This window comes from Meleagris gallopavo, chromosome 2, assembly GCF_000146605.3.
Source record: "Meleagris gallopavo isolate NT-WF06-2002-E0010 breed Aviagen turkey brand Nicholas breeding stock chromosome 2, Turkey_5.1, whole genome shotgun sequence".
Lineage (NCBI taxonomy): Eukaryota > Metazoa > Chordata > Aves > Galliformes > Phasianidae > Meleagris > Meleagris gallopavo.
Window position 1 is genome coordinate 100,796,950 of NC_015012.2, and position 27,472 is coordinate 100,824,421.

Sequence of the window (27,472 nt, forward strand, 5' to 3'; positions counted from 1 at the left end):
AAGTAATTCTGAAGACTATATTCTGTTTTAATTTCATAATAAGATTTATTATGTCTTTTGGGTCCCATGACTCCCTGTAGGTGTTATATCCCACCTAACTTACAAAACACATTGTGAGTATCTTGCTTCCTTCTGAATCCCTCATCTACAGAGAAGAAATTAATTCATTTAAGCCCAAATATTTGCTGCAAACTGTGATATCCAAGAGATATCACACCTGTGATCACATTGTCAAGACATGTTCTTGTTCTCTATGCTGCATAACAAACAGGACATGTTACAGCTGGTATTTTTGAAGCCTACTTTTCTTTAGCTAATCTGATGCCTCCCAGGTTGGCATAAACAAATACTGAATGAATCAGTGTTCACGTCATAAAGTTTTGGTCAGAAACAACAGAAACCATAATAAGCAGATGGACAATGCAGACATACACATACAAATCGTATGAAGCTGGCATGATTTTGAGCCAGCTGCAGTATTTGAAGAGGGCAGCTGATCTACCAAGCAGGGGCAGCAGTAGACACAGCTAATTAACCTGATCAGAAGTCACAGCTTGCTGAATTATCTACTCCTTCGTGGCTCTATATTAATTTCTGTGCTAACCACAGCAACAAAACCACAGTCTCAAACACCTCCAAAAGACGCAGCTCAGATACTTTTTTTCTTGCTATGTCGTTGGCAATACACTTGCTGGTCATCAATTCTGTAAATCTGATTTTTCAGTCTGGAAACTGATAGTGTAAAGCTGCATTTCTGGCCTGGATTTTTGAAAGAGCTCTGTAAGAGAGAAAAATCTTCTACAGAGGACACAGCAAATAATGTGATCTTTGTTTCAAAACCTGCTTTTCATGCTGCAGCATTAGGCAAACTGTTTCATCCACTGCTGTTTGATCATGTGAGACACAACTGTCTTTGGAAAACTAAAGAGGTAAAATGCAAAATGCCTGAGGCAGAAATAGAACAAGGACTCCCGTTTCTTGAGAAGCAAATGAATTGTTACAGTGCGTAACTACCACCATATTTAACTCCAGGCAAGGAGGAGGTAGAAGAAAAAAATCAAGCAAATATTCTAAAAGTAACAAGCAGATTAAAGGAAGAACCTTCCTGCTTCCATCCCCCATTTTGTTACAGACAATCAGGTACAGAATCCATGTAATTAATCATTCTCTAATTAGTCTTTCTCTCCTTTTTTTTTTTGTAATGGAAAAGCAGCACCACTGTTGTTTAAAATTCCTGCCATACTGTTTGTGCTGATTCACAGACTTTTTTTTTCATGGAAAATCTCATTGTTTCTGGACAGAAAGCAATCAAAACCCCTATTAAAGAAAGACTGTCACAAAGACCTACAGTATAATTGCTAGCATGTGGACTGCAAGGGAGTGAAAGACTCCTGAGCTGCAGACAAAGATAGCTGCCATCAGAACATCAGCATTTTAGATATCACTTCTCATCTTCCATTCTGTCTGGACAAAACTTCTGGGACGAGAACAACAATCTGTGCATGCAGCATCTAGCATGATGAGAACAGTGACCTCCTCAACCTGCCAGGAATGTTCTAATGAGGAGAATTAGTAATGAAAGCAAGAGACAAAGACTGCCATAATTTGCTAAAGTATCCAAAAGGATCAGAATTGAAGCTGCGTTATGCAACTACAACAGCTCTTGCAGAACAGACTTTTTATCTTTCTGTACCTTACTACCATTATTTTGTCTGGCGTTAATTCTGTGCACAACATATTCTTTACTGAGGTGTTAGGGAAGAGATGTAAAATCACATATTTGATAGAGAAAAGGCTTTGAAGTACCATTACATCTAGAATGGGCAATAGAGACAGCATGGCCTGTGAAAATCACATAGGCTGGAGTTAACAGGAGGGGACAGCACAGGGGGCTGTGTAGGAGGTACTGTCCACCTGCTCCTGCTTTCCCCTGCAGTCCATTCCAAGTAGGTTCATATTGGTACTTCAAACAGTGCCACAAGATATATCTGGAACATGAGAGTCAGCATTGTTAAACTGTTAGAAAAACCTGCAGCACAGTTTTGGTCTGGGTTAGACAAGCCCTCTTCCAAAAAGCTTCCAGGCATAGCTCATGAACTGGCAAAAGACAGGAACCATTGCAGCTGCAATGTTCTTTGTTCTAGAAGTGATGAGTCCAAAGCATGGATGCAGCCTGATGGTGCTGCTTGCCCTAAGGCTGGAGAACAGGCTCACTAGTACACCTAAGTCCTACACTTACATACTGACAAGAAGCTCCCTGAGGGTAACAGCCTACTGATTAGGTCACTCACCCAAGAAGGAGACAGTTGTTCTTACAGTCTGAACCAGAGAGTTGGTTACATTTTTCCCTACCCTGAAGAAGTTCAAACTTTTTTCTCTGTCTTCTCTGAACAGTTCCCTTGTCACCAGCCTATGGCATAGTTGGGAACAGTTTCTATGTCTCTGGGTGAAGATGGCTGTCAAAAACGCAAGTACCCTGGGGCAAAATGTTTGAAATCTGCTGACTCTTGAACTTAGCAAAAAGGTCTCTTGTTATACTAAGACAGACTAGGAATCTAGGTCACTACTTTATTTCACACAACCCATACATGTAACTAAGAGCGAGGCAAGAATTAATGTTTCCTATCTGGCAATAGCCTTTCTATTCTGTTGGCCAAGCTCACTTGGTAGCTCTTCCACTGTAGGTAGGTAGCATTATTATGCATCACAAGAAAAATGTTAGGAACAAAATTAATGCTTGAAAACCATTACAGAAAGTATTCTTGGGCAGCAAAGAAAATCCATCAAAATGGAGGAAAAAAATGAGTGTAGTTATTTTTTTTTTTACTGAAAGCTACAGCAGCCAGAACAAGATTATTTCCCCATAGCCAGATCCCAGCAAGCCACAGAAACTGCCCTGGAGTGGTCAGGAAATTTCTTAGTCACTTGTTGCAGCCTCCTCTACCACTAGTCCACAACCCAAACAATCCTCTGCCCAAGGACCTAGATTTAAACCCACTAGTTTTTCAAAGCTCTTCTAGCTGTAGTTCTGCTCTCATACCCTTAGCACAATGAAAAAGTATTTCACATGATACGCAGCTGGAGGTGGTGTTCCATATTACTTCTGGATAGCCTTAAGGTCTCAGTGTTGTTGCCCTTTGAATTCAGTGCCTTCCAGTAGCCTGCTGAATGAAGAACATACAAACCCTGTTTTAGGGATGTTTCTTGCCAAACCTTAACCTAACAAACCTGTTTGGGAGGCTATATAGACTGAACGGTGCTAGAAATGGTCATTGTTAGGATACAGTTTCACAAACACCTTAAACCTCTAACAATATCATGCTCCAGAAAGAGCACTTGCATCACTTGCAGCTATACATAGAGATTAGCCTGTAAATACACACAATGTGTATCTTTTAAGAGCATGGACTGAATAAGGCAGCTTCAGCACAAAAGTAAGAGCTGGATGGTCCCTAGATGACACTGTTCTCAGCACTAGAAAAAGACAAATCTTATGCTGACAGCTGCTTCCTTCCATTTCAACTCCCTATTCATTATCAAAGGTGAAGTAAATTGAAGTCTCTCCTAAAAGGCTGCTCAGACAACTCTGATAATTATTTCAGGTTAAGATGTGTGGTAATTTATGTAATTCCATGGGCCACTGAGCTTCTGCAACATTCAGACAATCAATTCTAGCACTGCTTTTTCACAAAAACTTGATCCAGCACACCAGGCAGGCATGATTAGATAGATTAATGAGGCAGAAGAGGTCAGATGCAGTCCTGTTGCACGAAAACTTATTTTGCACATCCGTGGCTGTTAGGTAGACAGAGATGAGGAAACAAGATGGCATGAGAAACCATCATGTATGAGTTTGCAGGATACTGTTTTTTGTAGCAGGAACATTGAGAATGTTAATAAAAAGCTGAATGCATCCAGAAGGAATCATTATATGGTGTGATGCAACCCAGGAAATGAGAGGAGAAGCATAATCCTAAATCCCTTTCCAAGAGTAATTTTTCTAACACTTGAGAAAGGGTTGGTCAGTTAACCTTTCTTAACTGCAGTTGGCCACATTGTACCTTGGAAGAGTTGAAAGCAATGGAACCCTTGACTTGTTAGAGGTGTTTGGGTTCCTCTGTATTCCTGTGGAGAAAGATTTGGTTACCTATTACTTTCTTTTGCAAAGTGTATCCTATGAAGGATGTGCCTTTCTTCTGAAGGCAGTACACTGGTATTTGACCTTGCTGGTTCCTACCACAGCAATTTATCTCTTTTCCACAAGTTCTGGAGAGATGTGTAAGTACAAGTACCTCACTGAAGTATTGCAGCAGACCTAAGGGTGGGAAGGAGTGAGTGAGGTAGCTCACCTTGTTTCTCCATCACCATCACATGATGTTCGGTGGTAGGCAGAGAAATTAGGAACCAGTCAATGCTGGTCAGTGGACCGGAAGAGGGAAGATATTTGTTTGAAAAGATGTGGGTGTTTTGCCATAAAAAACCACAAACCTTTCATTGCACTTGCAGAGAATTTGGTCTTTCTCAAACTTCAACACTCCTTAAAGTGCATAATTCTACTTAAAATAGTAATTCTTTTATTGGAGCATGCATCCAGAGATAGCACAGTCTTTCATCTGCAATGAGAGCATTTATCATATTCTCTTCTCCCTTATGTTGTGACATGCAGAGCCCACACACATTTTGCAGGCTCATTTGTCTCTATAACAGTCGCTTCCTCAGAAGTTTCAAGTCACTGCTGGGGGAGATTCATTCTTGTACAGGCAATGCTGTGGTGCAACTGCTCCTACAACTCCTCAAGTATTACAAAGATCACAAGGGACTAGATTGCTCCTGTGTTCTCCTCTGAACATCAGCTTTTTCCCATCTCTGCTTTGCAAGGAGAAGGTTCTTCCCTTTTCTGCCTTACACAGTGCTCTCCTATTTCTGCCCATCATTCACTGGAAAGAACATTTTCCAGTAAGGCAAACACTTCTCAGACCTATCACATGTATACGAGTAGACTGTGTGGTACATGCAGATGTGCACTAAGTAAGTCAAGAGCTACCATATTTGCTTTATTTAGCTAATTCATCTGTGCACAGCGAACATGTTTAAGATTTCTGAACCTACTACAGACTCTAGGATGTACAGATAACACTGTGAGCTAGATTTATTAGGGCAATTTCAGAGAGTTTAGGCATCCAAATAGGTCAAGTTTGCTTGTACCTCTGGCACAGTGAGGAGTTGCCTCTAAACTCCTGTAGCAACTTTCCCATTGAACAGCAGGCATGATTTTCTGCTTCATTACATGTATTCGCTTCCAGTTGGATCTTGATGACTTGCCAACTACCAAAAGCACTGGGACAAATCATGAATAAATGAAAACAACTAGAATTTATAAGAAACAGAATCTTTTCTCATGGTTTTCCGTTATCATCTGAATGTGCTGCTAACACTGATGACTCTGAACCAATTTAAAAGCATAGTCTATCGGTCTTGGAGTAGACTTCAGAGACCTTTCTTCACCACAGAGGAAGTGAAAACATACAGTGCAAAGGACATTAACACTCAACTGGAGAAACTCTTTCCACTAGCAACTAATGAATACAATGACTGCATTAAAACAGGCACTTCTAGCCATATAAGCTATCTGAATGCATGCTGAGATGGCTAGCAGAAGAGAAAGCACACATGAAAACACTGGAAGCACAGAATGCTTGCTTCTAGTATACCACAGTACTGAATTAGGTCATGTCCTTCCCTATCAGCTTTCATAAACATCAGGTGGGCTGCCAGGATATAATGTGAGATGGCACCTAACCCAATTTAACCTCTGTTTAAATTAAGCCAGTTATTAGTGCTGAGATAGGTAGCACTTTTGCACGGGTAAAAAGCAATACTTGCAAAATTATCTGCTTCAGGAGAGGAAACCACACACTGCTTTTCTCCCTTGGGTTTAGTACCTACTGTTGAAATCATACATCTTAACAGAAGTTTGCTGGGAAGAACTGCTGCTTGAAATAAGTTGGCCTCATCATTCAGATGCTAGCCTGAAATCCAGACAGTGTGAATTTGATTCTTTACTGCAGCACAGATTCCCTGGTGATGCCAGTCTTTCGGAGCACCGGCATCCTGCTTGTTATCCTGAGGATTATCAGTGCAGGCAAACTAGCCTTGTGAGAGTCAAGTCAGGAATAAAACATGTGATGTTGATGCTATGTTCCTGTGCTACATTTTACAAGGGAGCAGGCAAGTGTAAGAGCCACCCTAAAGCAGAATTCCTCTTTTTTTCCTGGGTGTTAATCTCGACTCCGTTTTTTGCTTTTTGAACTGGAAGTTATTTTTAACCCCTGCGTACTGCTCAGAGAAAGCAGAAGTGTCATGTTAGAAAACAGATACCTTAGCAGTTCCTCAGTGTCCTCCTCAGGACCTGTGTTTGGAATGTGCTCCCTTTTCTCACAGGCAGCTGGCAGCAGCAGTGAGTCGCCCAATCTCACCACTCCACCAAGGTCTGGATCTTCAAATAATTTCACATCTGGAAGGGGGAACCAGTAAAAGATGTAGTTAAACTGTACTACACAGAACAATAATCACAGTAATACTAACTAGGGAATCTGAATAAAGGGGTGAAAAAAAGATCATGCAGACAGTTCCTTTGATACAATGATTTTTCCAATCCACAAAGTACTAGGAAACACATCAGTAATATGTTATGTTCCCAAGAACTGGTAAATCTGCTTTTCTTCTTGCACATAGGTCACACTACTCTTGCCACTGTCATGACAGCCAGCTTCCAAAAATCTGTATTACCCAAACCCAAAATGTAAACAGTGAACAGCTAGGGGACTATAATAGTATAGTCCAAACTATATTTATCCTGTTTAAATGATTCTAAATGATTCTGCCCTACTTTTGACTTAACATTTTAACATAAAATTTCCCTTAACATTTCCAAGACATAATCTAACGTGTATACTCTGCATCACTATATTTTAAAAGTCCAATCATACACACGCTTTAGACAAAACAAACTCTCTATATACAAATATAGCAAAGGTTTACTCTCTTTCATCTTCTTCTTGGGACCAAATGATGAGAAATCTTTCTCTGGGCCAAACAATCCCTCATTTGGGTCTACTTCCTCTTCAAAAATGATTAATTTGTGCTTCTCTTCCTTGGCTGGAGGAGCAGATGCCTTCTTTGCTTTTTTAGTTCTAAAAACGTAAGAGACAAGAAGATCAACTGCAATTCTTCATTTAACAAGAAAGATTTATGGCTAACAAAGTCCCATATGCTGAAAATAGATGGGAAGCTGGGAAAATATTAGAGGAAGGTACATATACACATCTGTTAGTCACTGGCAGAAACAAGATGTGGAGCTGGGTAGTCAGCATGACATACTCTAACTGTACTCACACTTAGGTACTACCACGGAACTCAATGAGAAGTGGAAGATTAGGGCTAAAAATGCCATACTGCAATAACTATCACTTGATCACATTTGTTTTAAACAGTTTTACTTCTCTTATAGAGAAAGCTTAAAATAAGGAAGAACAGCAACTTCAGCAGTACTGTCATAGAGAGACAGAGAAGGGATGGCTTGAAAAACTGCACTGATCCCTTTCACTCTGCTTCTAGTCACTGACTCTGTGTTTGATGTCTACATAACACTTTTCATCACAGTGTCAGCCATTTTATGAGAACACCTCAAAAAAGAGTCTACATCACCCTTAGGTTGAAGAAAGTGGGGATTGGAAGACAGTTTTTTGGATAGACTGCAACCTGCAGAATTGACAAATGTCACTCAGTACTTTCCCAAACCAAGGGTAGGATTAACTGCCTCTAAATTCAGCCTCCTGAAGTTGGACAGTGAGACAAAGTTGATTTTTAGGCTTCTTCTCTACTTAATGGAAAGAGACAGAACATTCCCACAGGACAACTAGTCCCATCACCTTTCAACACTGATACTTGGATACTGAAGATCTCCCCCTCCCTTCACATTGGATAGAGAAGCAGGCTGAAAACTGCTTTGGATTAGAGGTATCATTTGAATATTGCTTAAACAAGGACAGGAACAAAAAACATGTGTCTAAAGCTCTCATATATAGGGATTACATTCCACTAGCCACTGCAAGGCAGCTTTCAAGTAGAGCTAGAGAAAATTTTGAGAAAAAAACCTTTGGATGAAAAGTCCAATCGCAAACTAAGCTGAAATAGAACTCCTTAGGACAGCACGTCCTGCCCAAGAATTTGCTGTATTTTAAAGATCTTGATTCCTAGCATAAATGGCCTTAGCACCTCTAAGGCAACCCCTTAGAGAGCCTCTTACCACGGAAGATCTGACCTTCTTTGCTGAGAGTGGGACAGGCTTCAGCCTAGAGCAAACCCAATTATCAGCACTTAACATGCCAGAGTCATCAAAACTGCAAACTAAGGTCAAAAGATTACACATACATTCCAACTACATAAAAGAACCTTGTAAAATTCTTGTCTGAATACAGCTACATGCAGAGTGGAGTCCAGTTACTTTCAGTTATTTCCACAAGTTTATTATCAACAAAACAGAAGTTAATGGATGGTGTTACCTTGCTACCATCACTTTGTCTCCTGGCAACACGAAAGGCCACACTTCAGAGGCCTAACAACAAGCCTCATGCAGAACTGAAATAAAGACTTATTTGGAAATACAGCAACAATATACCAAAGGTATCTGCAGTTGATGGTGATAGTGTGCTGATCTATTTAAAGTACAACCTCCCTCCTTTTTTAAACACTTCCATGGCTTTGCTTTTTTCTATGTATATTCTTTATGGATATGCCTTGAATGACTTTTCTGAATTTGAGCTTTTGGAAAGTCGGATCCAAGCACTTGTCTCAAACCAAAGCATTTGTGAAAGAGCCTTCTTCCAAAAATGTGCACAAACTAAAGTAGTATTACCTACAAGCCAGACAGCTTTCAGTACAGATTTCCACACAAAATTATTGCTTTATTAACTATGGCAAGAAATCGATCACTCCAATGAGCTTAAACATCAAAGGAAAAGGTAAAAAATGAGATTAGTTATATAGGACACAAGAAGAACAGTAAAAATGAGTTGTAGAGAGCTGGCCAATTGATTAAAAGTAGAATTAGTAGACACAAAACAATCCAATCTACTGGGGACAGAACAATCTTTGCAGGTTTTGTGCTTTGCATTGTATTCTTTGAAGTGACTGATAACATAATGAAGATTTGCCAACCTGTGGAGTACCAAAAAGCCTTTGGCAAGATACCTTGTTTGTGCAAGTATGATCGCAGCTCTCCTGATGCCTAAGGTACTTCCACATGAGCTAACACGTGTCCCAGCAACAGCTCTCCATCCCACTGAAGTTAGCAAGGAGTATATCAACAGTTAGCTGACGTACTTGCAGCAGAGAGTATCAGCATGGTGGGAAACATCAAGGGAAGGGTGGAGAACCATCAAACAACACCATAAGGAATAAGACGTAAAACAAAATAAGTAGGACTCAAAGGCCTTAGTAATAACCCTCTGTTGAATCTAGCCATCAGACCAGCCTACAGACACTGTCTTGCTTTCTATTCTGCCAAGAGACACTACTGACTGTTACAGGGCATGAGACCAAACCCACAGGGCCCAACTGCTACCAGCAGGAACATGAAGAAGTTGTTTTTCTGCCTCCAAGTCATTTCCCCTCAGTGCCCTTCTAAGGAAGCCACAGCTGGGCTGCCAAGTCATTCCAGCATATCCATACAGGGCCTCCGTGGAGGTCAGTCTCAAACTGGAAAACAAGATTCCCACGGTTCTGTATTTAGCAGTGCCCATCCAGGCTGTATGCTGGGAGCAGAGGTTAACAGACAAGAAAGGGTGTGTGAGAAGCCTGGAAATCTGTCTGGGGCTCTGCATTCACAATTGACTTAGCTGGCCTGAGTGCTTGTTGCAAGTCGTGGCTTTGCCTGCCCACGCACTGGTGATGAGCCTACATGCTGGTGGGCATGCTGCAAGGATGGCCAGCTTGAAGCTCAAGATACTCCCAGTCTTAGACATTCTGAAACTACCTGCATCCAGCTGGCATAAAGCAATCCATATCATTGCTATTTCTGCGTTACTGGAACAAGTGAACGATGGAAAGATCACTGTAGTTAACTTCAAGAATCTTAATGAAAACCAAACCAGTCATAAATCTCCATTGAATTGAAGAGATTTCTGGAACTGTGCTTATTTCCCCAACTGGACGCACTATTTTCTATACACGAAGCACCACAAGAGTGCCTCTAGTAACACTGCAATCTTTTGCCTTGAGCCAAAATTGTCTCACAAATAAATGTAAGTAAAGATTAGCTTCTGAACTGATGTGGACAAAAACTGGATGACCAAAAATTTGGGAATGTGAATGCTCCTAGCCAGGTTATTGGTACACTTGAAATCCAGCCTCCACGTGATTGTCATCTGTGAAAATGTCAGCAGAGCTCTGGATGCAGGAGATACTTTCAAAAGTAGCCCATTTATTCAGAGCAGTTCTCCTGTTATTGTTTACAGACACAATGTAGGTCACTTGTTTGGCAGCCTTTCTGTCTCACTGGCACATCAATAATGCAGAAAACCTTTCTGGTCAGCTGCAGAGAACAGCAATAAGGATGACTAAGACACTCCATGTGCAATTGCTGTGTTTTGAAATGCTGGATCTCCACGCCTAACTCTTGGTGACACATAGCTTAAATCACAGAGCTGGGCTCTGCAACTCCGCGTGGCTGCTGTGGTTGGCACAGAAGTCCCTAACCCATTCTCACTACTGAGTTAAAATATATGCAGTACTGATACTACTGTGTGTATTTATCCTTCTGTGCATTCACAGTAAGTGCAATCTCAGTACGCAGACAGACAAAAATGCTCTGAACTGAAAATATGACTCTTTCTTTTTACAGGAATAAGATTATGCTCCAGGAAAGGAATGTTATGCATAAAAAAAAAAAAGATTTACTCAAAATACACATACTCACATTTTAGGAATCCATGCGATTTTACAAGGAAAAAGCTCAGTGATATAAATGCACCCCAACTCCCACACATCCACGTTCAGGCTTGAACAAAAGATCTCCTGCTAAAGCAGCAGTAATATTAGCACATCTTCTTGAAAACCATTTCTGGGAAAACAAAGATCCTCTACACTAGCACACCCAGAAAACAAAATGTCATCTGCTGGTTTCTTTTCATTCAGCAGTGTTCATTTTCCATAGCTGCCCGATAACAACAGACAGGACAAAAGGGGTCATTCTCATCTGCTTTGGGCAAAGGATGCAGCACAGGAACTCGAAGGCAGCTAGCTCAGCACAGCCTGGCATGAAGCATTAAGCAACCGTGACAAGTGCTGGTCACAGGGATATTTCACCTCACACAGTAATCTTTCTCTCGTAGGCATCGTAGTGACTTACAGTGCTTTAAATGGCCCTGGCATGTCCCAAAATAAGGTAGGGTTTAATAGATGAGTAAATCTCCTATTAGCAATCATGTGGAAGAAGAACATGAAATTGCAGGGGAAGTTTCTCCTGCTCCATTAGGTGAGCTTTGGGCTATTGTTCCAACAGAGCAACAGACAGAAAGAAAGCATGAAGGACTACATCTTCAGCTCCCATCCACGGACCTGCTTTTGGGAAGAGAATTTTGGGCCCTGCACTCAGGAGAACCTACTCTTCAAATAAAAGAAGCCACACAGTTTCTACAATCTGTCCTTACACTTTCTGGTGATACCTTTTTTCAATGTAATTCAAACAAAATCAACAAGATCACAGATTGACAACTTTTGTTGTTGTCAACGTTTTACGGACAACAAAAAACAAGTTTCACATATAATTATGACCAAATTAAACTACAACAAGGTCACTGGTTCAGAACAAGACAACCATAATAAAGTGGCTGCCAACAGCACCAATAATGCTGTGAAAAATCCAGAAATACTCACAAGAGTTTGGGATTTTATTGATAAAGCAGCAGAACGGTTCCCTCAGGGTTTCTGATGACAGTGAAAGAGTTCTTATTCTAACATCCATGTTAATGCTGCATGTTTTCAAATATGCAATACCAGGTAACATGCACAAGTGTGTTTTGGGAAAAAACAAAAAGGCCAAGCATCTTTCTGCACCCTCGATATATCTACTCAACACATCTTAGACTTCAGGGAGGTCACAGAGGGCTCAAATTACAGCTAGTGTTAGGACAGCACATGGCAAAGAAAAGTGGGCTGATGAACGCTGCCATGATGATGGGTGAAGCCAAAGGTATATTGAGATACAGTCAGTAATTAAAAGAGCATTCAGCTGCTGAATTATTGCCAGAATCATATTGCTGCTTTGTTTTTTTTTATTGACATTAGGATTGGTTAATAATGGTACCTTATCCAAGGACAGAGACTTTCCACCTTTCTCCTCCAAAACAAGACCAGGACAACGGGAGCACTGCTACCCACCATCTGCTGACATGGAGCTCATGGCAGCATTGCTGAGATCTCCTTTTCTGCAGAGAGAGCCTGAGATATCTCTACATCTTACTAGGCTCTCAGATGCATCAAGCAAGGAAGGATGAAACCAGAAGACTTTCTTTTTGTTATGCTGCTGTGCTGGGATGAGGAGGAGAGAAACTTTTGTCTTGCTTAGCAGCCTATAGATTACTAAAACAGCAGCAAGGTAAGAACCAGCATCAGGGCTTGGCACATAACACTTTTTTTATGCCTTTAATTCTCTATTTGTACACCTGGTAGGATGCAATTTCAAATCAACAGGAGAAAAGAAATACTGATTTCTTCTCTGCTTCCCTCTCCTGGAGCACCTTCTCTTTTCCCAGTGCCAAGTCCTTGGAATTTCTGTCCAGTATTGTCTCTTTCCCCTTGTCATCCCTCCTCAATCCATTCCTCCAAGTTTCTAGCCAGTATCAGGCATTTTCTTGCTCCATCCCCAGGAACTGCAGTATTGCATTATCCTCCAGACGGACATTTGGGCCTCCTGGTCATCTTTAGTGCTCTACTCCCCTCATCTGCATCATGTACTTTTTCCCTCCAGACCACTCTCGTCTCTTCTTTTTCTGCTTCAACTCTAAGGATTTCCACTGTTGGTCAAATCAGGCTCATGAAAAAGCCCACAGGCTGCAAGTAAAGGGGAAACAGGATGCTGCAGTGGGAAAGTGGGGAAAAACAGGAGGGAGGGGAAGGAAAGAAAAGGATGAAATTAAGCATAAATAACAATAGGCAAATCATCAAAGGAAGAGAAAAGGAAGAGGTTGAAGCTGATCAAAGATGATAACCAGATGTAATTGCTCAGCACCAAAAATAAACAAGGATGTTGACAAGTTCATTTTCATGTTTAATTTTAAATAAACATAAAAACGAGAAAGGAAGCTTTATAAGGAAAAACTTAGGAAGAACAGTTTGGGCTTAATGCACTCTACTAGATGTGTTTTATCTCTCTCTTTTAAGGTGCCCCAGATCTATGTTTTGACCCTACAAAAATTACAGTCTTAGCTAAAAAATCCACTCTCTTGCACTGATTAATAATTGCTATTAGTCTGTAGCTCCTGAGACAGGAAATCTGTGGACAGGTACTCTGCTGCATGCCTGTAACGTGGTTACCTACGTTCAGTATAGATGAGCTATACAATGTGCTACACAACAAGAACATAAATATGACAACTGTAATGAGATCAATCTGTCAACACTGTCCCTTTATGAAACATTTACAATCAATATGAATCGTGTTGATGAAGAGGGTATGAAAAAAATTGGCTGGTGAACTTGTATCTGTCACATGCTTAACAGACTTGGGAGCAAACAAGAAAAAGGGCCTGGCAAATGGGCAATTTATGGTAATGAAATATCCAAAATATGGGTGATAACCAGTGGTTATGGAAATGGTTATGGAAAATTTCTGAATTTCTATACTTCAAATACTTTTAAACTTTAAATTTTGGAAACAGATTGCTGGGACACCCAGAGGTGTCTGAATTTAGAGCAACAATTACCTTGAACGTTGTCATAAGAATTCTTAAAAATCAGCAATTAAAAGTGACAAACGCAAACAGCAATTGTTTTGCAGAAGTAACTGGTTTCTTTGATGCTGAAATGATGAAAAAAAAAAAAAGCCATCACACAGGAATATATCACCACAGTATCTTGTTAGATATAATTTCTGAAAAGCACAAAACAGGTGAGGAGGTGATGCTGCATCTCCGGAAGTGCTGGGCACTCACAACCAGGACCTGCAAGACCTTGGTGCTCCCTCGCAAGGATGAGCAGCCTATTCTACATCTACTCCGCAAAGGTTTTGTTTTCTGTTACCTTATCTTCCCTGCCAACAGAATGCTACCATATCCACTGGCCCCTCCTGCCATCTACCTGTGTTTGGCAGCCTTGTGGCCTCATTCTGTGCTCCTCAGCAGTAGATAATTCCCACTCCACTCCTGCCTCAGGAGAATTCCCCCCTCACAACATCCGAACTGCTAGTTACCAAAGCATTCAGCAAACCCCACCAGCAGCCAGGCAGGATTAGTTCTCAAAGGCAGACCACTACAGAAGTGTCTCCACTGAGCCTGAGGAATGGAGACAGATTTCAGCCTGGTTTTCCATTATCTTCCCTCCCTAAGCACTCCCCATCCTGCTGTTACAGAGGTCACTATTTCCCTGTGCTGCTCTGCCTGCCATGCTGTGAGTAACACAAACCTACCAGCACAACATGGAGCTGGCTCCATGGGGAGAAACACAGGGAAGGACACAGGGAGTCACTGTCAGAGCTAAGTGATACCGTTGTTGCAGATGCAGCCCCGTGCTCCTCTGCTGCCCCTCCTGCTGATCGTGAGATCAAAGCCTTTTCCATAAAAATAAAATGTGGTTTTCCTCTCTAGAGATGGTTTAGTTTTTTTTTCAACGGAGGTAAAATAAAATTGCTCCGGGTGAAATATTCCCCAGGCCATAGATATGCCTTCTGCACAATGCAAGTGCTCCTTCTGATGTTGCAGACGCTGCTGGAGGTCAGACTGCAGGCACTGGGGAGCAGAGATGCAGACTTCCCCTCCTAAGCGAGACACTGGGATTCTGCAGAGGCAGTTACCGAGAGGCTTCTTTCTACTGCAAGCTGAAAAATAGCTGAGATAGTTCTCCATTTTTTAAAAATTGGATTCCTACTTACATTTCTATAGTTAATGATTTTGGTTTATGCTAACTGCCCTGACTTCTCAGCACCCAAGGTTTTGCAACACAAGTGATTTCAGCTCTGTGCTCAGTGTACTCAGCAGCTGCCTGCCAGGTGCCATGGGGGGGCATTGCTTGGGAAGCACTGTGAGCACGTTGTAGAGGTCAGCACTGAATGGCAGAAAACTGGTAAAGGTGAGCAATCCACGAACACCTCACTGAATGCAAAAGACATCAAGTGCCTTTACAAGCATTCTGGCTCGTGCATGAGATCCAGCTCAGCGCCGGTGTTAACAGCCACAGCAGTATTCTAAAATCCTATTGACAAAAATCTCTCAGAACTCCACTCACCTGCAGCACTGCTCGCAACTCCCACAGCGCTTTTCAGAGATTGCACATGGATGATCTCAGCAAGGCCTCCATCAACTTATATCCCCAGAGAATTGCCACCGTACAACCAGAGCTCACGGCTCCACCCAAGTGGTTCATTACAGGCCTTGCTCCTTGCTCCTACTTAGCTGCCTATGTACTACTGCCAGCTACTGGGGCTGCCCAAGTTAGAATTGCTGGGGATCCGTGCATTGCAGCAAACAAAACAGAACAAGGAGTGCAACTTAGGGGCTCAATTGCCACAGTTCATTGGGACAACGTACTCAGACATAGGGTTTGGTTTTTGGATGGTCCTGTGTAGAGCCAGGAGTTGGATTCAGTGATCCTTGTGGGTTCTTTAGAACTCAGGATATTCTGTGATTCTATGTAGCTTCAACCCTGCTAGGGACAAGAAGTGGAAAGCAGAGAGGGCCCCAGATTAGCCCCCAGAGAGCTCTTTTCAGAATTAGCTGCTGTTAACTCAGGTGTCAACCTGGGCATGCAGCCTGATCTTCTGGTCCAGCATGCTGACTCACAAATCCTGACAGGAATCAAAGTATATCAGTTATGCCATTTTATATCTGTGGAGAATCTAGTACAATTAAACCATACAGTTAGTCAGAGAGAAACCAACTGAAGTTTGGCAAGGGGGATCTACTGTTGAAAAAGAAAGGGAGCAGGAATTCTATCACTGATCTGTGTCTGGAAGAGGGGCAAGTGGAAGAGTGACAAACGATGCTGCTGACAGCAGGGGAGTAGCAATTACAAATAACTGCACAACGTTTCAAGCTTCTACTCCCTGCTGTTACAATGCCTGTGGCAATGTTGGAGGAAAGAATGATAATTTTCAGACTGAAAACATATCCCCAGGATACGTCAGGACCTGGGTTCATAAGGAGGAATGATACAGCAGCCCCTTCACATGCCACGTGGCTAGGAGAGAGAACCAACACATTGAGCTGTAAACAAGCAGTCCAGCAATTGCTGACACACTGCTGGGCACTGATTCCTGGGGCTGCCTTGTGCCTCTCAGCAAATCACTCTGCACTGCCCACCCATCTCCTGTCTGCTGCTTCTGGCTCTGTTCATCTTCCTTCACACCCCCAAGGGAGGACACTGATATCTGCCTGAGATCTCTGCAGTGAAAGGAAGGGGTTTGAGGCTGCCCACATTCTGCAGCTGGCAGAATCCCACACGCAGGATGCAGCATGTACACCTACCCTGCTCAGCAAAACAAGATTGGCTTTGCACGCACTTGGCACTGAGTCTTCAAGGTGCATGAAATAACATGAGGGTTGTGCTAGAGCCCTGCAGAGTGACAGCTTGAAACACAGGGTGCTTATGATGTGCCCGAGGCATAGGAAGAAGGTGTGTGCTGGTGTTTTCAGGTGCAAAGCTTGATGAGATACTGTCAGAGCACCCTGTATAGAGACAAACCTGATACAGTGTTCCCCATGTTGCCTTTTGGAAACATCCTTGGTGTGAGGTCCTAGGTAGCAGCCCAGCGAACAGATAAGCACAGAGCAGCAGGGGGACTGTCCTTCACCATATCCTCCATTTGTCCACAAGGCTTAAAGATATCTTGACAATCTTCATATCATCCATCAGTAACATCCATTTCTAGGGCACAGAGCAGCACGATGCCTCCCCTCCCTTCAGCAATGGTGCTATGCCAACAGCTGGAAGGAGCCTGGCAAACTGAGCACGATCCTCCATGAGGGTGGCACAGTAAGGGGTACAACAGGTCGGGTTATGTTTCCCACCACCTCCCAAAGGCAATGGAGAGGATGCTTATTGCCAGCAGACAGCAACATTTGGATAGCACCCAATCATCACACAACCATTCAGAGCTGACTCTCACTGCACTCTTCTGCAGCAGGGAATGCCAACACTCTTCTTTTACAGACTGGGAACAAAACAAGGTCCCAGAAAACAAGTGAGCTGGTTACAGCATAAACAGGATGCCTTTGAAGGAGAATTGAAACTAATTCCTTTGAGAACTTGGCCAGCAGCTCTAGACCACATGCTTCTCCTTCCTGTCTGAGCATCTTGCATTGTGTGGCACTGCCCTTGTCTCTTGGCAGCACCATTGAACAAATAAAAACAACTGATTAGATAAGAGTTTGCTTTAACAGCACCCGAGAGAGGAAGGGAGGGTTAGCCCTCAGAAGCCTCATAAGAACATATCTTTTTTTTTAATATATATTACAGGAACAGTGAGGCCAAGCCTCTGTCACTCACAACCAAGACAAGAAAGATAGATGGCACGGGAAAAAGTTTGCAGGATGAGACTGTTATACACAGGAACAATAATGCTGGCAGATAACCCATCACACAGATGAAAAATGAGACATCTTTAGCAAACGGGTCTAGATAATGTTGTAAGGTGGTTTTGAGGGCAAGACATTGTGTTTTGTGCTTAATGATGCCTTCAGAAATGCCTCAGATGCTATTATAGACAAAAAGCAATAAAGCAAGGCACAGAATAGGTTTGGAAATCTTCCATTCAAGTCACTCTGATCAGTTTATGAACTGTGCCAAATCAGTAGCAGTTATTACAGAAGAATCATGGTTCAGAGAGCAGACCTCAGAAAACAGCTTATCCTACCAGAAACCCAAGTCAAGACTTTTTCCCAGACCACTGACACACCATGGCTTGTGTCACGACTGAACTCTCCTCCAACACAGGCTGCACCCGTGCAGCCCTGAGCCAGCTGCTGAGTTGTGCCCACTGTCACCCAAAGACCACTGCCCGATACGAAGCACCACAGCCAGGCTGCATACTCACTGCAAAAACCCTTGGCACACCATGGCCATCTAGTGAGTTGTATGCTTCCTGGCATGAATTTGTCCCAGGTCACTTAATGCTCTCCCAGATTAAACTGTGTCTCTGGACATAGTTTAAGGTTCAGTACAAGCTCAGGGTCCTTTCCATTTTGGATGTAGCTGGCTTGCTCTGGCTGTAGAAGAGGTGGCCAGCTTGGTCTGGGGAGCAGAAGATTTTAGCTAGAATTTAGTCATCATTTAGTCAGCACAAGACTACATGCCCTGTCCAGTTTTATTTACTTGTCTGCTCACAGTCAGATTGCCTCCACAGTTGTGTACATCACTGTGCTGACAGATCCAGCCCCTGGACATGGACATGACTGTGCATCTCAGGCAATGGGAAAAGAAAGGTTTTGAGTCTTATCCAGAATTTATGGCAAGGCATAGAAAGCCTTTCTTTCACTTCAGTGACAAATGCCACTAACAATCACCTGAATGTTACATTTCTTTGCAAAGATGAACTCTTCCCCAGGCAGACTGATGGAATCAGTTTTATTTCTTTTATCAAAGAGATAATGGAGAGATGAAACTTGCAAGCACTGTGCCCAAGATGTGACCTGAGAAATTCAAGGGCAGAATGAAGAGCTGCTGAGTCCCAGACATGTGCCTGTCTGTAAGCACATTCCTCTATTTGATGGCACTTCATATGACTCCAGAGCTGGCCAACTACTGCAAAAGGCAGAAAGAGTAGGATGCGATCCCCCAGGTGTGTTAATTAGTACCAGCCTATAGTTACAATGGCTAATTCATGAATTTTTTTGAAGGTTTTACAGACTGTTTTGAAATAAACATCTGCAGCAAATCCATGAGGAGAAGGGAACAGTGGTTTTATAAAGTCTGCTGATTTAGGAACTTGACAGCATCAGATGAAAAGACAAGCAAATCTCCCATCTCACTGGGCTCTCTGTCACCCCCCGCCCCAGACAGCTTCTTCCCAGAGCAAGCAATTCTCTTACACTCAGTGAGAAGAAAAACAACAGTGCACCTCTGAATCCATTCCTCATTAGCAGTCTGTCCCATCTACAAGCAGTTCTCCGGGTCTGCCGATTAAAGATTTCCTGTGCTTTGGTGAAAGGCACAGGCTAATCGATGAGGTAATGCTTTTTTATTCTAATTAAGGGCTTGAGTCATCCTATTATTGTAAAGTCCATGCAACAAAACATGTTTAAATCTGTCCAATTACATCATGTTCAGTCCTCTTCCAAAGAAGAAATTTAAAAAAAAACCAACAACCAACATTTTTGATTCTGTATAGTCACAATTTATCCTGTGCCCCCTTCTAAAGGATCTCCTGCCTCCTACAAAATCTGTCTAAGTTAACTAAGGGCTTGCTTAGTATGCCTGCAGAATAGCTTGTGGCAGCTTCTGCACGCCTTCACTGCTGCTAAACTCGGCACTGCTACAAATGACAGCACACTGCTGTTAGAGAGGATGGGAAAATCGAAAGCTGAGAGTTCACTGAAAGGACTATGGGAATTATGTGAAAGCTGGTGCCAGCTAGTGGTAATGTTATTTCATTTCAATGTCAGTTCCCTGACATTACTTGGCTCCAAAATTCTTATATTTACAGAAGAGTGTGTGTCAAGTTTACATGCATTGCCCTTTAATGCATTGAAAACTATGAACCAGGTCCATTACAAATCCCACAACATCTTTCTTAAAAGCAGATCTATCTAATTTTCTGAGACAGTCAAATTCCAAGCTGGATATTTACATCCACACCAGCACAATTCCTCCTGCTGAATTCGAGCTGAATGATGTATTCCCCACTTAGTGCCTGATGTTGCACGAAGCCATTAAGCCCTTGCTGCATTTTACCCCAGGTGTAGTTACACTTGTGCTCTGCACCAGAATGCTGCTGGCTGGCACACACAGCTGTAACATTACACAGACTATATATAGAGTTATTTGCAGTCCTCTGGGTTTCGGATGATGGTATAAACACAAAATTACTATTTATAAAAGCCATTTACATATATTCAGTGCTCTAATCAGAAAGAAAATGAAGCACATTAAAATAATTACTTGAACTCCCTCCCAAAGGATGCTCATGTTCCAGCTGTGTGTGTATTGGAATCACGCAAGCCAGCCATGACAGAAACTCATCGATGAAGTTTAACTGAGGCAATTGCTTCCACATGCAAAGGGAAACCTAGGGAAACAATGACTGCATAATCATGTAGGGCCAAAAATCTAACACTAGAACAGGATATATGACTGCAGATAAGGACAATGCTGGCATGGAGGAGGACTCCTCCAAGTTTCCCCTGGGTCAGAAAAGTAACTATTTCCAGAATAAAAGAAAACACTGAGCAGCCAACTTCAGATCTGTGAGTTACGCCTCTGCAAACCTGTCTGTCACAATGCCCTAGCTCTGATCCCAACGTACAGTTCCTTCTGATCACCAGAAGTGGATATACAGCTTTTTTTCACATTCATCTGTCAAACATGCTCTCCTGAAGCAGCACTTACGGACGTAACCTGTAACAAGTACAAAAACACTAACTGAGAAAATCTCAGCTTTCCTGAGTGCACTTTCATTCAGTTAGCACCTGCCAGAGAGCAGCAATGAGAAGAGGGCTGAGCCTTTCACACACACGCCCCAGTGCTCCCAGTTGGAAAATATAGCTAGAAGTTTTCCTTGGAAGAACTCTACCAGTGTCTATGTGGAAACATCTTCCTGGACCCCAGAGCAAACACTCACAGCAGGCAACACTGAACTACTATGGATGCTTCTGTAAGATTCAATAGCTGAACGTGTTTTCGTGTTTTCGTTTTCCACTGTTTTCTTTCAATCACCTTCAACCCTTCATCTGTGGGAGGACAGCAAGTTTGGCACAGAAGAAACGTGGGAAGCTGTGCTGAGAACATAGGGCTGGAGACAGAAGGCAAAGGAAAGCCCACTGCATCATCTGCATATGGGAAACGAATGCTCACCAGGCATCTATAGACAAAAACAAATGTTCAGGACAGGCAAACTGGAAGGACTGAATTTCTGCAAGGAGAGCATCCTGCCATCCTGCTTTATTCCCTATCCAGTTAGTTACACCAGCTCCACAGACAGGCTGTAAGTTTGCCCTTAAAAAAGGTCAAGAATAGATAATGAACAATGAAAAGCAAGTAAGAGTCATCCTTTATTTGCATGGGTAATCCACGCTTTCTGCTGTCTTTTCTTCTTTTTCCTCTCTTTGATGTGGAAGATCACTGTATCAGGCTATGATCTTAGTTTACAGAAAAAAATTCAACAGCCAGAAATGTTTCAGTGGAAGACCAGAGGGGTTGTTTACTGAGATTCGATAAGTTGCCAATTGGATAGCAGCTGGATTGGAATTGAAACAAATACTTGTGTCACTTGGCAAAGTGACAGTTGAGCATGGCTTGCAACCTAAACTTGTGACTCAATTCACAGAATATAAAGATCTGCCTGTTTAAATATCTAAAGGCTTCACAGCTGTGAGCACGGATGCACACACTGCTAGCAAAACAAGACTCTTTCTGTTTCTTGTTCATTGTTTTATCTATCTGAATTTCAATAAAGAAAACACGACCAGTAGCTTCCCTCTTCTTTGACATATACACTCTCTCTCAGCTTGTTAGGACAGCCAGGCAAGTGTTTCTACTTTTGTGCCCAAATCCTGCTGGATTCAGAGGGGAAGCCACGAACTCACGTGGCCAGACCAAAATACAGTTGTGAATTTACAAGTGGCTGAGGAGTAGCAAAAAGCCTGAGGAGTGGAGGCAACACCTCAGAGCACAACCCCGCTGACCAAGGACCAGAAGGCACAACAGCTGAACACATAAATTTTGACAAGTTTGCTCCAGGCCACCTGCCCAATGGATAGCAGCTGTGCCCTGACACTCCTCCAGCCTGCAGATTCTTGTTTTCCTTCGAATCAAAAATCTATCACCAGGCACAGTGCCTACACCTACCTACCACAGCTCTGGGCAGGCCATCAATGAAACCACTTGGCATGGCACAAAATGCAGGACTCCTATGGAACTGATTTCTGTCTCTCTGTGAACTATTCTCAGCTGCCCAAAGTTTCTGGTATAGGAAGTGAGATCAAGTTTTGCCACTCATTTCTCCCCCGAAGACAAAAAAGGTTGAGGACAGCCTAGGCCACAACAGGGAAGAAAAGGGAAAGCAAGGCATCACTGAGATGTCAAGGGACAAACTCTAGTGTGGTGGCCATTAGGACACAAGCCAGAAATAACTGCTGGCTCGTACACCAACCTACCTCCTCTAACAGCCAGCCTGGCTCTGCAGGGCTCTGGCAAAGTCAGGGCTAGCGGCCCGACTGCTTCCTCCCCACCAATCTGCTGCTCAGAGCAATTGCCCGCTTTGTCTGCAGCAAAAAGAGGCCCTGAGTCCTTTAAAACTTTCTTTACCAACTAAACCAAGTGATGGCAAACCTCTGGCACCAGGGCTTGAACAGCTTTTAAAACCTTTTGGCAGAAAGCCCCCAAAACAGTGGCCTCATCCCTTCCAAACTGTTGTCAGGAGTTAGCTACATTTATGTTTATCCACAACAGATGTGAAGCTTCAATCTACCCATGTGCCTTTATTCCTCTGGGAAGGTACAAAAGGAGATGAAGAGAAGCCACAAGGGGAAATCTGCTGAAATAATAACTAAGGTAGAGAGAGGTGAAAGGGGAGTTCTTTCCTGGGGAATACCTACCTCGTGGTTCTGTGCAGTCTGCCAGGAAAAACCTCAGGCTGAGGGAGGATGTGATGTCACTGAAAGATTTAGGGAGGCAATGGAGAAAGGACGGAAGGGAGGGAACTGTGTGTGGAGGAGAGGCTCTGGTGAAGGGTGCAGAGAGCATATGGAGGCAGGAAAGCACAGGAAAAGGTGGGTTCCCCCAAGCTGGTGAACAAACATTAGCTCAGAACTTAACTGTAACTGAAGAAATGCATGCACACGGCTGTCACGTGCTTTAACTCATGATGTACTCATTTCTTTTGACAAAATTTATCACTGCTTTGTTCAGAAGAGCTGGTTCTGAGTCATTTTAATCAACTACTGTCTCAAGTTTCACAGGAGTAAACTGAATACAAGTACTAACGTCAGTATTAAACTGCGTTTTAAAGCTCTTGTCTTCAGCCTACAAACAATAAAACTGCACAGTTCATCTGCGGAGGAAAGAGATGAAATTCAGCTCAGTTACTGTGATGTGTTCCAACAGCTGTTTTAAGATTCAGAGCTAGAAATGTCTAATGTGGTCTTTCTTGGACCAAACAGAAGGGAAAAAGACATAACTGGCTGCCCGAATACCCTACAGAAAGCAAAACCCCAGGAAACCCTTAGGGCAAATAGAGAGCAAACAGAACACAGGCAGAGAGCTAACTCCTGCGGGAAAAAGGGCTCGGGGCTATACTTTATGTATTAATTGGTAATCAATTCATATCTTGGGCCTGAGCACAGGAACTCAATTCAGCTGTTAGACTAGTTCCTGGTGATCCCCTGGCATGGGACAGATTACTTTTTCCTTACCCATCCTAATCACAGCCCGGGAGATGGCACAGACCAATGGCTATTTCCAGTGGGCATTCTGGGTATAGCAAACTTCTTCTGGAGGACAGGGGAATATAACAGAAAGTATTTAATGAGCCAGCACTGTTAAAAGATTCTGCAACTCTAAAAACCAAGGCATATTGTTAAAAGCGCTGCTGTAGTTTATTGGTTACTTAATAATATGTATCTGCAAATGTTGAAATAGATGGATTAAAGACTGATAAATAGCAGTACTGCATTCACTTTAAGGAGAACAGAGAGAAGATAAGTTAATATATCTAATATTTAAAATACATATCTAATTTTGCAATCAAAAGGGTTTTAATAAAGGGATACTGCAAGCATTATGGCTTACTAGAAAAAAAAAAGGCTTTAATATAAATGCTATGGCTAAGAGAGGCTTATGGCTATAAATAACTATGCTTACAATGCCAAATTAAATGAAATAGAACTAGAAAAGTGCCACTGCTACAAAAGCAACTACAATAGATTCTTTCCCCACTGCACAGTTGATCTCCTCTTGCTCAGTATTATGACTGCTGTTCTGCACAAAGCAGAGAAGGTCTCTACAAATGTCCAGGAAAACTTACAGAGTGATAACACAGAGTAACAATACACCTAACTCTCAAGGAGAATGGAAGACGAGGTGAAATACACATCTTATCATCACATTTCAGGTGAATTTTAGCACTGCACCCCAAAAATATAATGTAATTTTGAGCACTTTTCATTCTAGGATAGTACATTAGAAGGTGCAACTCCAGAGTGTAAACTTAATCAGAAGTAAATATTTGAGATAGTCCTAATTCAGACAAGAAAAGAAATCTTTCTGTTGCTAAGCAGCCCAGGCATGGATGATGATCACTGTACAAGTACAGAAAGTAAGGTTTTGTGCATGAGAAAAGCTGAAGAGCATAGAACTGGCAAGTGAGTTGCCACCAGACATGGAATATCAACTCGCCACAGCCCTGAATGCAGGGAAGAAAATCAGCACAACTGGGATGTCTCCTCCAGGCAAAAGGAACCAGGCCATTACCAGCTTCCACCTGGATGATCATCATTAATACATTAGCAGAAAAAACAAGGCCCTAGTTTAGCATTTTACCCCTAAGGCCAGTGCACTGAACTGGATATCTGGTAGTTCAGCAGCACAGCAGCAGTGCTGGGCCAAGTCCAAGACACAGCCTTCTGGCCCAGGAGGAAAAGTTGTTACCAAATGAAGCGTGTTGACAACATATGGAGGCCCCTGCTACTGGTGCAGTTTCATCCTTATCCAGAAATAAAAAAATGCAAGATTTTGCCAAACACATGATTCAGTTTAGGTTAGAGCTCTGCTACTCAGAGCACTCTGGCCACTGACATGGCTTTCAATAGACTGCTTTGTTTTATTGTTGACTTTACATCTTTTCAAAGGTTTTTGTTTTTTTTTAAAAAAAACAAGCAAACAAACAAACAAGGAAATGAATTGTGGATTTTTTTAAATCTGAATTACCCATGCACCAGGGAACTGTGTAGTACTGAACGTGTTTATCCATTCTGTACCACCTCCTTTTTTATTCATTCCCATTCCAAACTAACTTAAAGCATACCTGAGAAACTGAAGCTACAAGTCTGTCGAGTTCCTTGTTTAAAGCATGCATGCACCTACAACTTTAAGGGCATGAAAGAAACCCTCAAATGTTCACTCCAGAAATACCCATTCACTGAAAACTGCTTCTTTCTTTGTCCTCTTACATAGACATCTATTATTCCCAGATGGCTTAAAACTGGGATGCAGTGCTTATGTCCAACCTGATCTCCACTGATGTGAATTAAAAATATCTTCCATGGAAGCTAGATGAGTTGGAGGGAATTAGAAACAATATAAAATGAGATTCAGGATTCTCATTTCCCTGTTTGTTTCTACTGTGACAGTGTACATATGAGATTTAAAAAAATAAATAAATAAATACATACCAAGAAGTTTTTATATATGAAACCAACCACTGACTTAGAGAGAAAACCAGACTGCATGATGTGTCAGACTGCAACTCTCTACCAGTGAAGGCCATGTTTCTTCTTAAATAAACAAAATTATTCTGATTCACTAAGAATTCTGCTCTCGAAAGGAATGGAAGCAATAAACTAAATGAGGATTAAATATCAGATCTTTTCATCCTTCAAGGCATTAAAGGACCAAAATAATCAGACTTTCAAATGCTACGTCAAACTCTGCAGAGCAGAAAAGCAAACTTCTTGCTTGTTTTGGCACAGCAAATTCTTTACAGCTTACACTTTTGTAACTCTGAAAATACAACATTGTGTTTGCTAACCCAATAGATCATTTTCCTATCCAAAAAAGGACAGCTTCTTTTATAAACACCACCAACTAAAGACCATTCTGCGGGAAGTACTGCGTTATCTGACTTCTCATTGTAAATAGTTGCTTAACTTTTTAAAACACCTCTTCAACAAAGGAGAAATTTCTGAGCAAGTTTTGTCAAAAGAATAATGTTTAAAGTTCCCCAGTGAAGTGTAAAGGATGGAATATCTCAGGTAAAAAGGATGCTATCTGGACATCAGCAATTAAACGTGGTTGTAATAGCAGAAGCAAAATCCTTGATCATTATAGCCAACCTGAATTTTAGTTTGGAAGACCCATGCATAGAACTTGGTGTGAATGACCACTCTGCAAATGATTCACAGTAACTGGGAATCAGTAAGAGTGTTCTGGCTCATTCCTATCAGTGCCTTCTTCTAGAAAGAAGCATTTCAAAAGCCTGCACTGGTTCCAGAAAAAAAAAAACATTCAGTAGAGGCTAGTGATTGTGGATGGCTCAACCAATTCAGCTGAATCCATCAGCACACTTACCGAAGGTCAAGAACTTACCTACTTTGGGCTTCTCTACTTAGACATCTGAAGTTTGAGACACACTAAAAAAACAGTCACAACTTATGATCCCAGATATGGAAAAACTAAATTTACATTCAGTCCTCAGTAGTTAGAAATGCTTTTGGAAATTCAATGAGAATTTCCATCCTGAAGTGGAAATATCCATCTGGAAATTATTGGACAGATACACAAACCCAGCTCTGATTTACTTCCTTGGTTTCTCAAGCTATTATTGCTTATGTCTTAGATGCATTTAGGATGTGATGTCTTCAGAGAAGGGCAAAAGGAAAGATAGCCTATATGTGATACTCATGATTGAAATGTCGATTCTTTTGGTCTTTGTGCTGCTGTAACTTCACATCATTCTAGATACAGTCAACACAGAAGTAGTTCCAGACACGGTAAACCTTCATGCTCTCCAAAGTGGTACGTCCTATAGTGTCTGGTGGCTTTACAATTTGTGGAAGCACCCTGCAGTGTCTTAGTAGAGCACTTACTGCAATTGAGACTGTAGTCAAGCCATTCACGATGTCTCTCTCTCTTGGATTCCCTGAGGAATGCACTGAAGTGGTCCTGCAAACTTTCTTTTCTCCATAAAGATACTTATTTATGAATATATAAGAATCTATCTATAGGAATACAGCAGAGGCCTCTGCTCCTCTGTCAAGCCCAACTGAAAGTGTTTTCTGTTACAAAATGTTGAGATGAGGGGACAGAGATGTAGAATAGTCCTTTTTTT

The 27,472-nt window shown here is 42.0% G+C and overlaps 1 protein-coding gene across 2 annotated transcripts in view; it reads right to left on the bottom strand.

The window, feature by feature from the left end:
* The window catches only part of HS1BP3 (HCLS1 binding protein 3), a 51,396-nt gene that overhangs the window by 11,850 nt on the left and 12,074 nt on the right, over positions 1–27,472 (bottom strand). For both annotated transcript variants that reach the window (XM_019613308.2, XM_003204532.4), the window contains exons 5-6: positions 7,042–7,193; positions 6,379–6,514 (exon numbers count right to left, since the gene is read on the bottom strand). In XM_019613308.2, the coding sequence (XP_019468853.1) occupies positions 6,379–6,514; positions 7,042–7,193 (288 nt within the window). The remainder of the gene's footprint in view (positions 1–6,378; positions 6,515–7,041; positions 7,194–27,472) is intronic.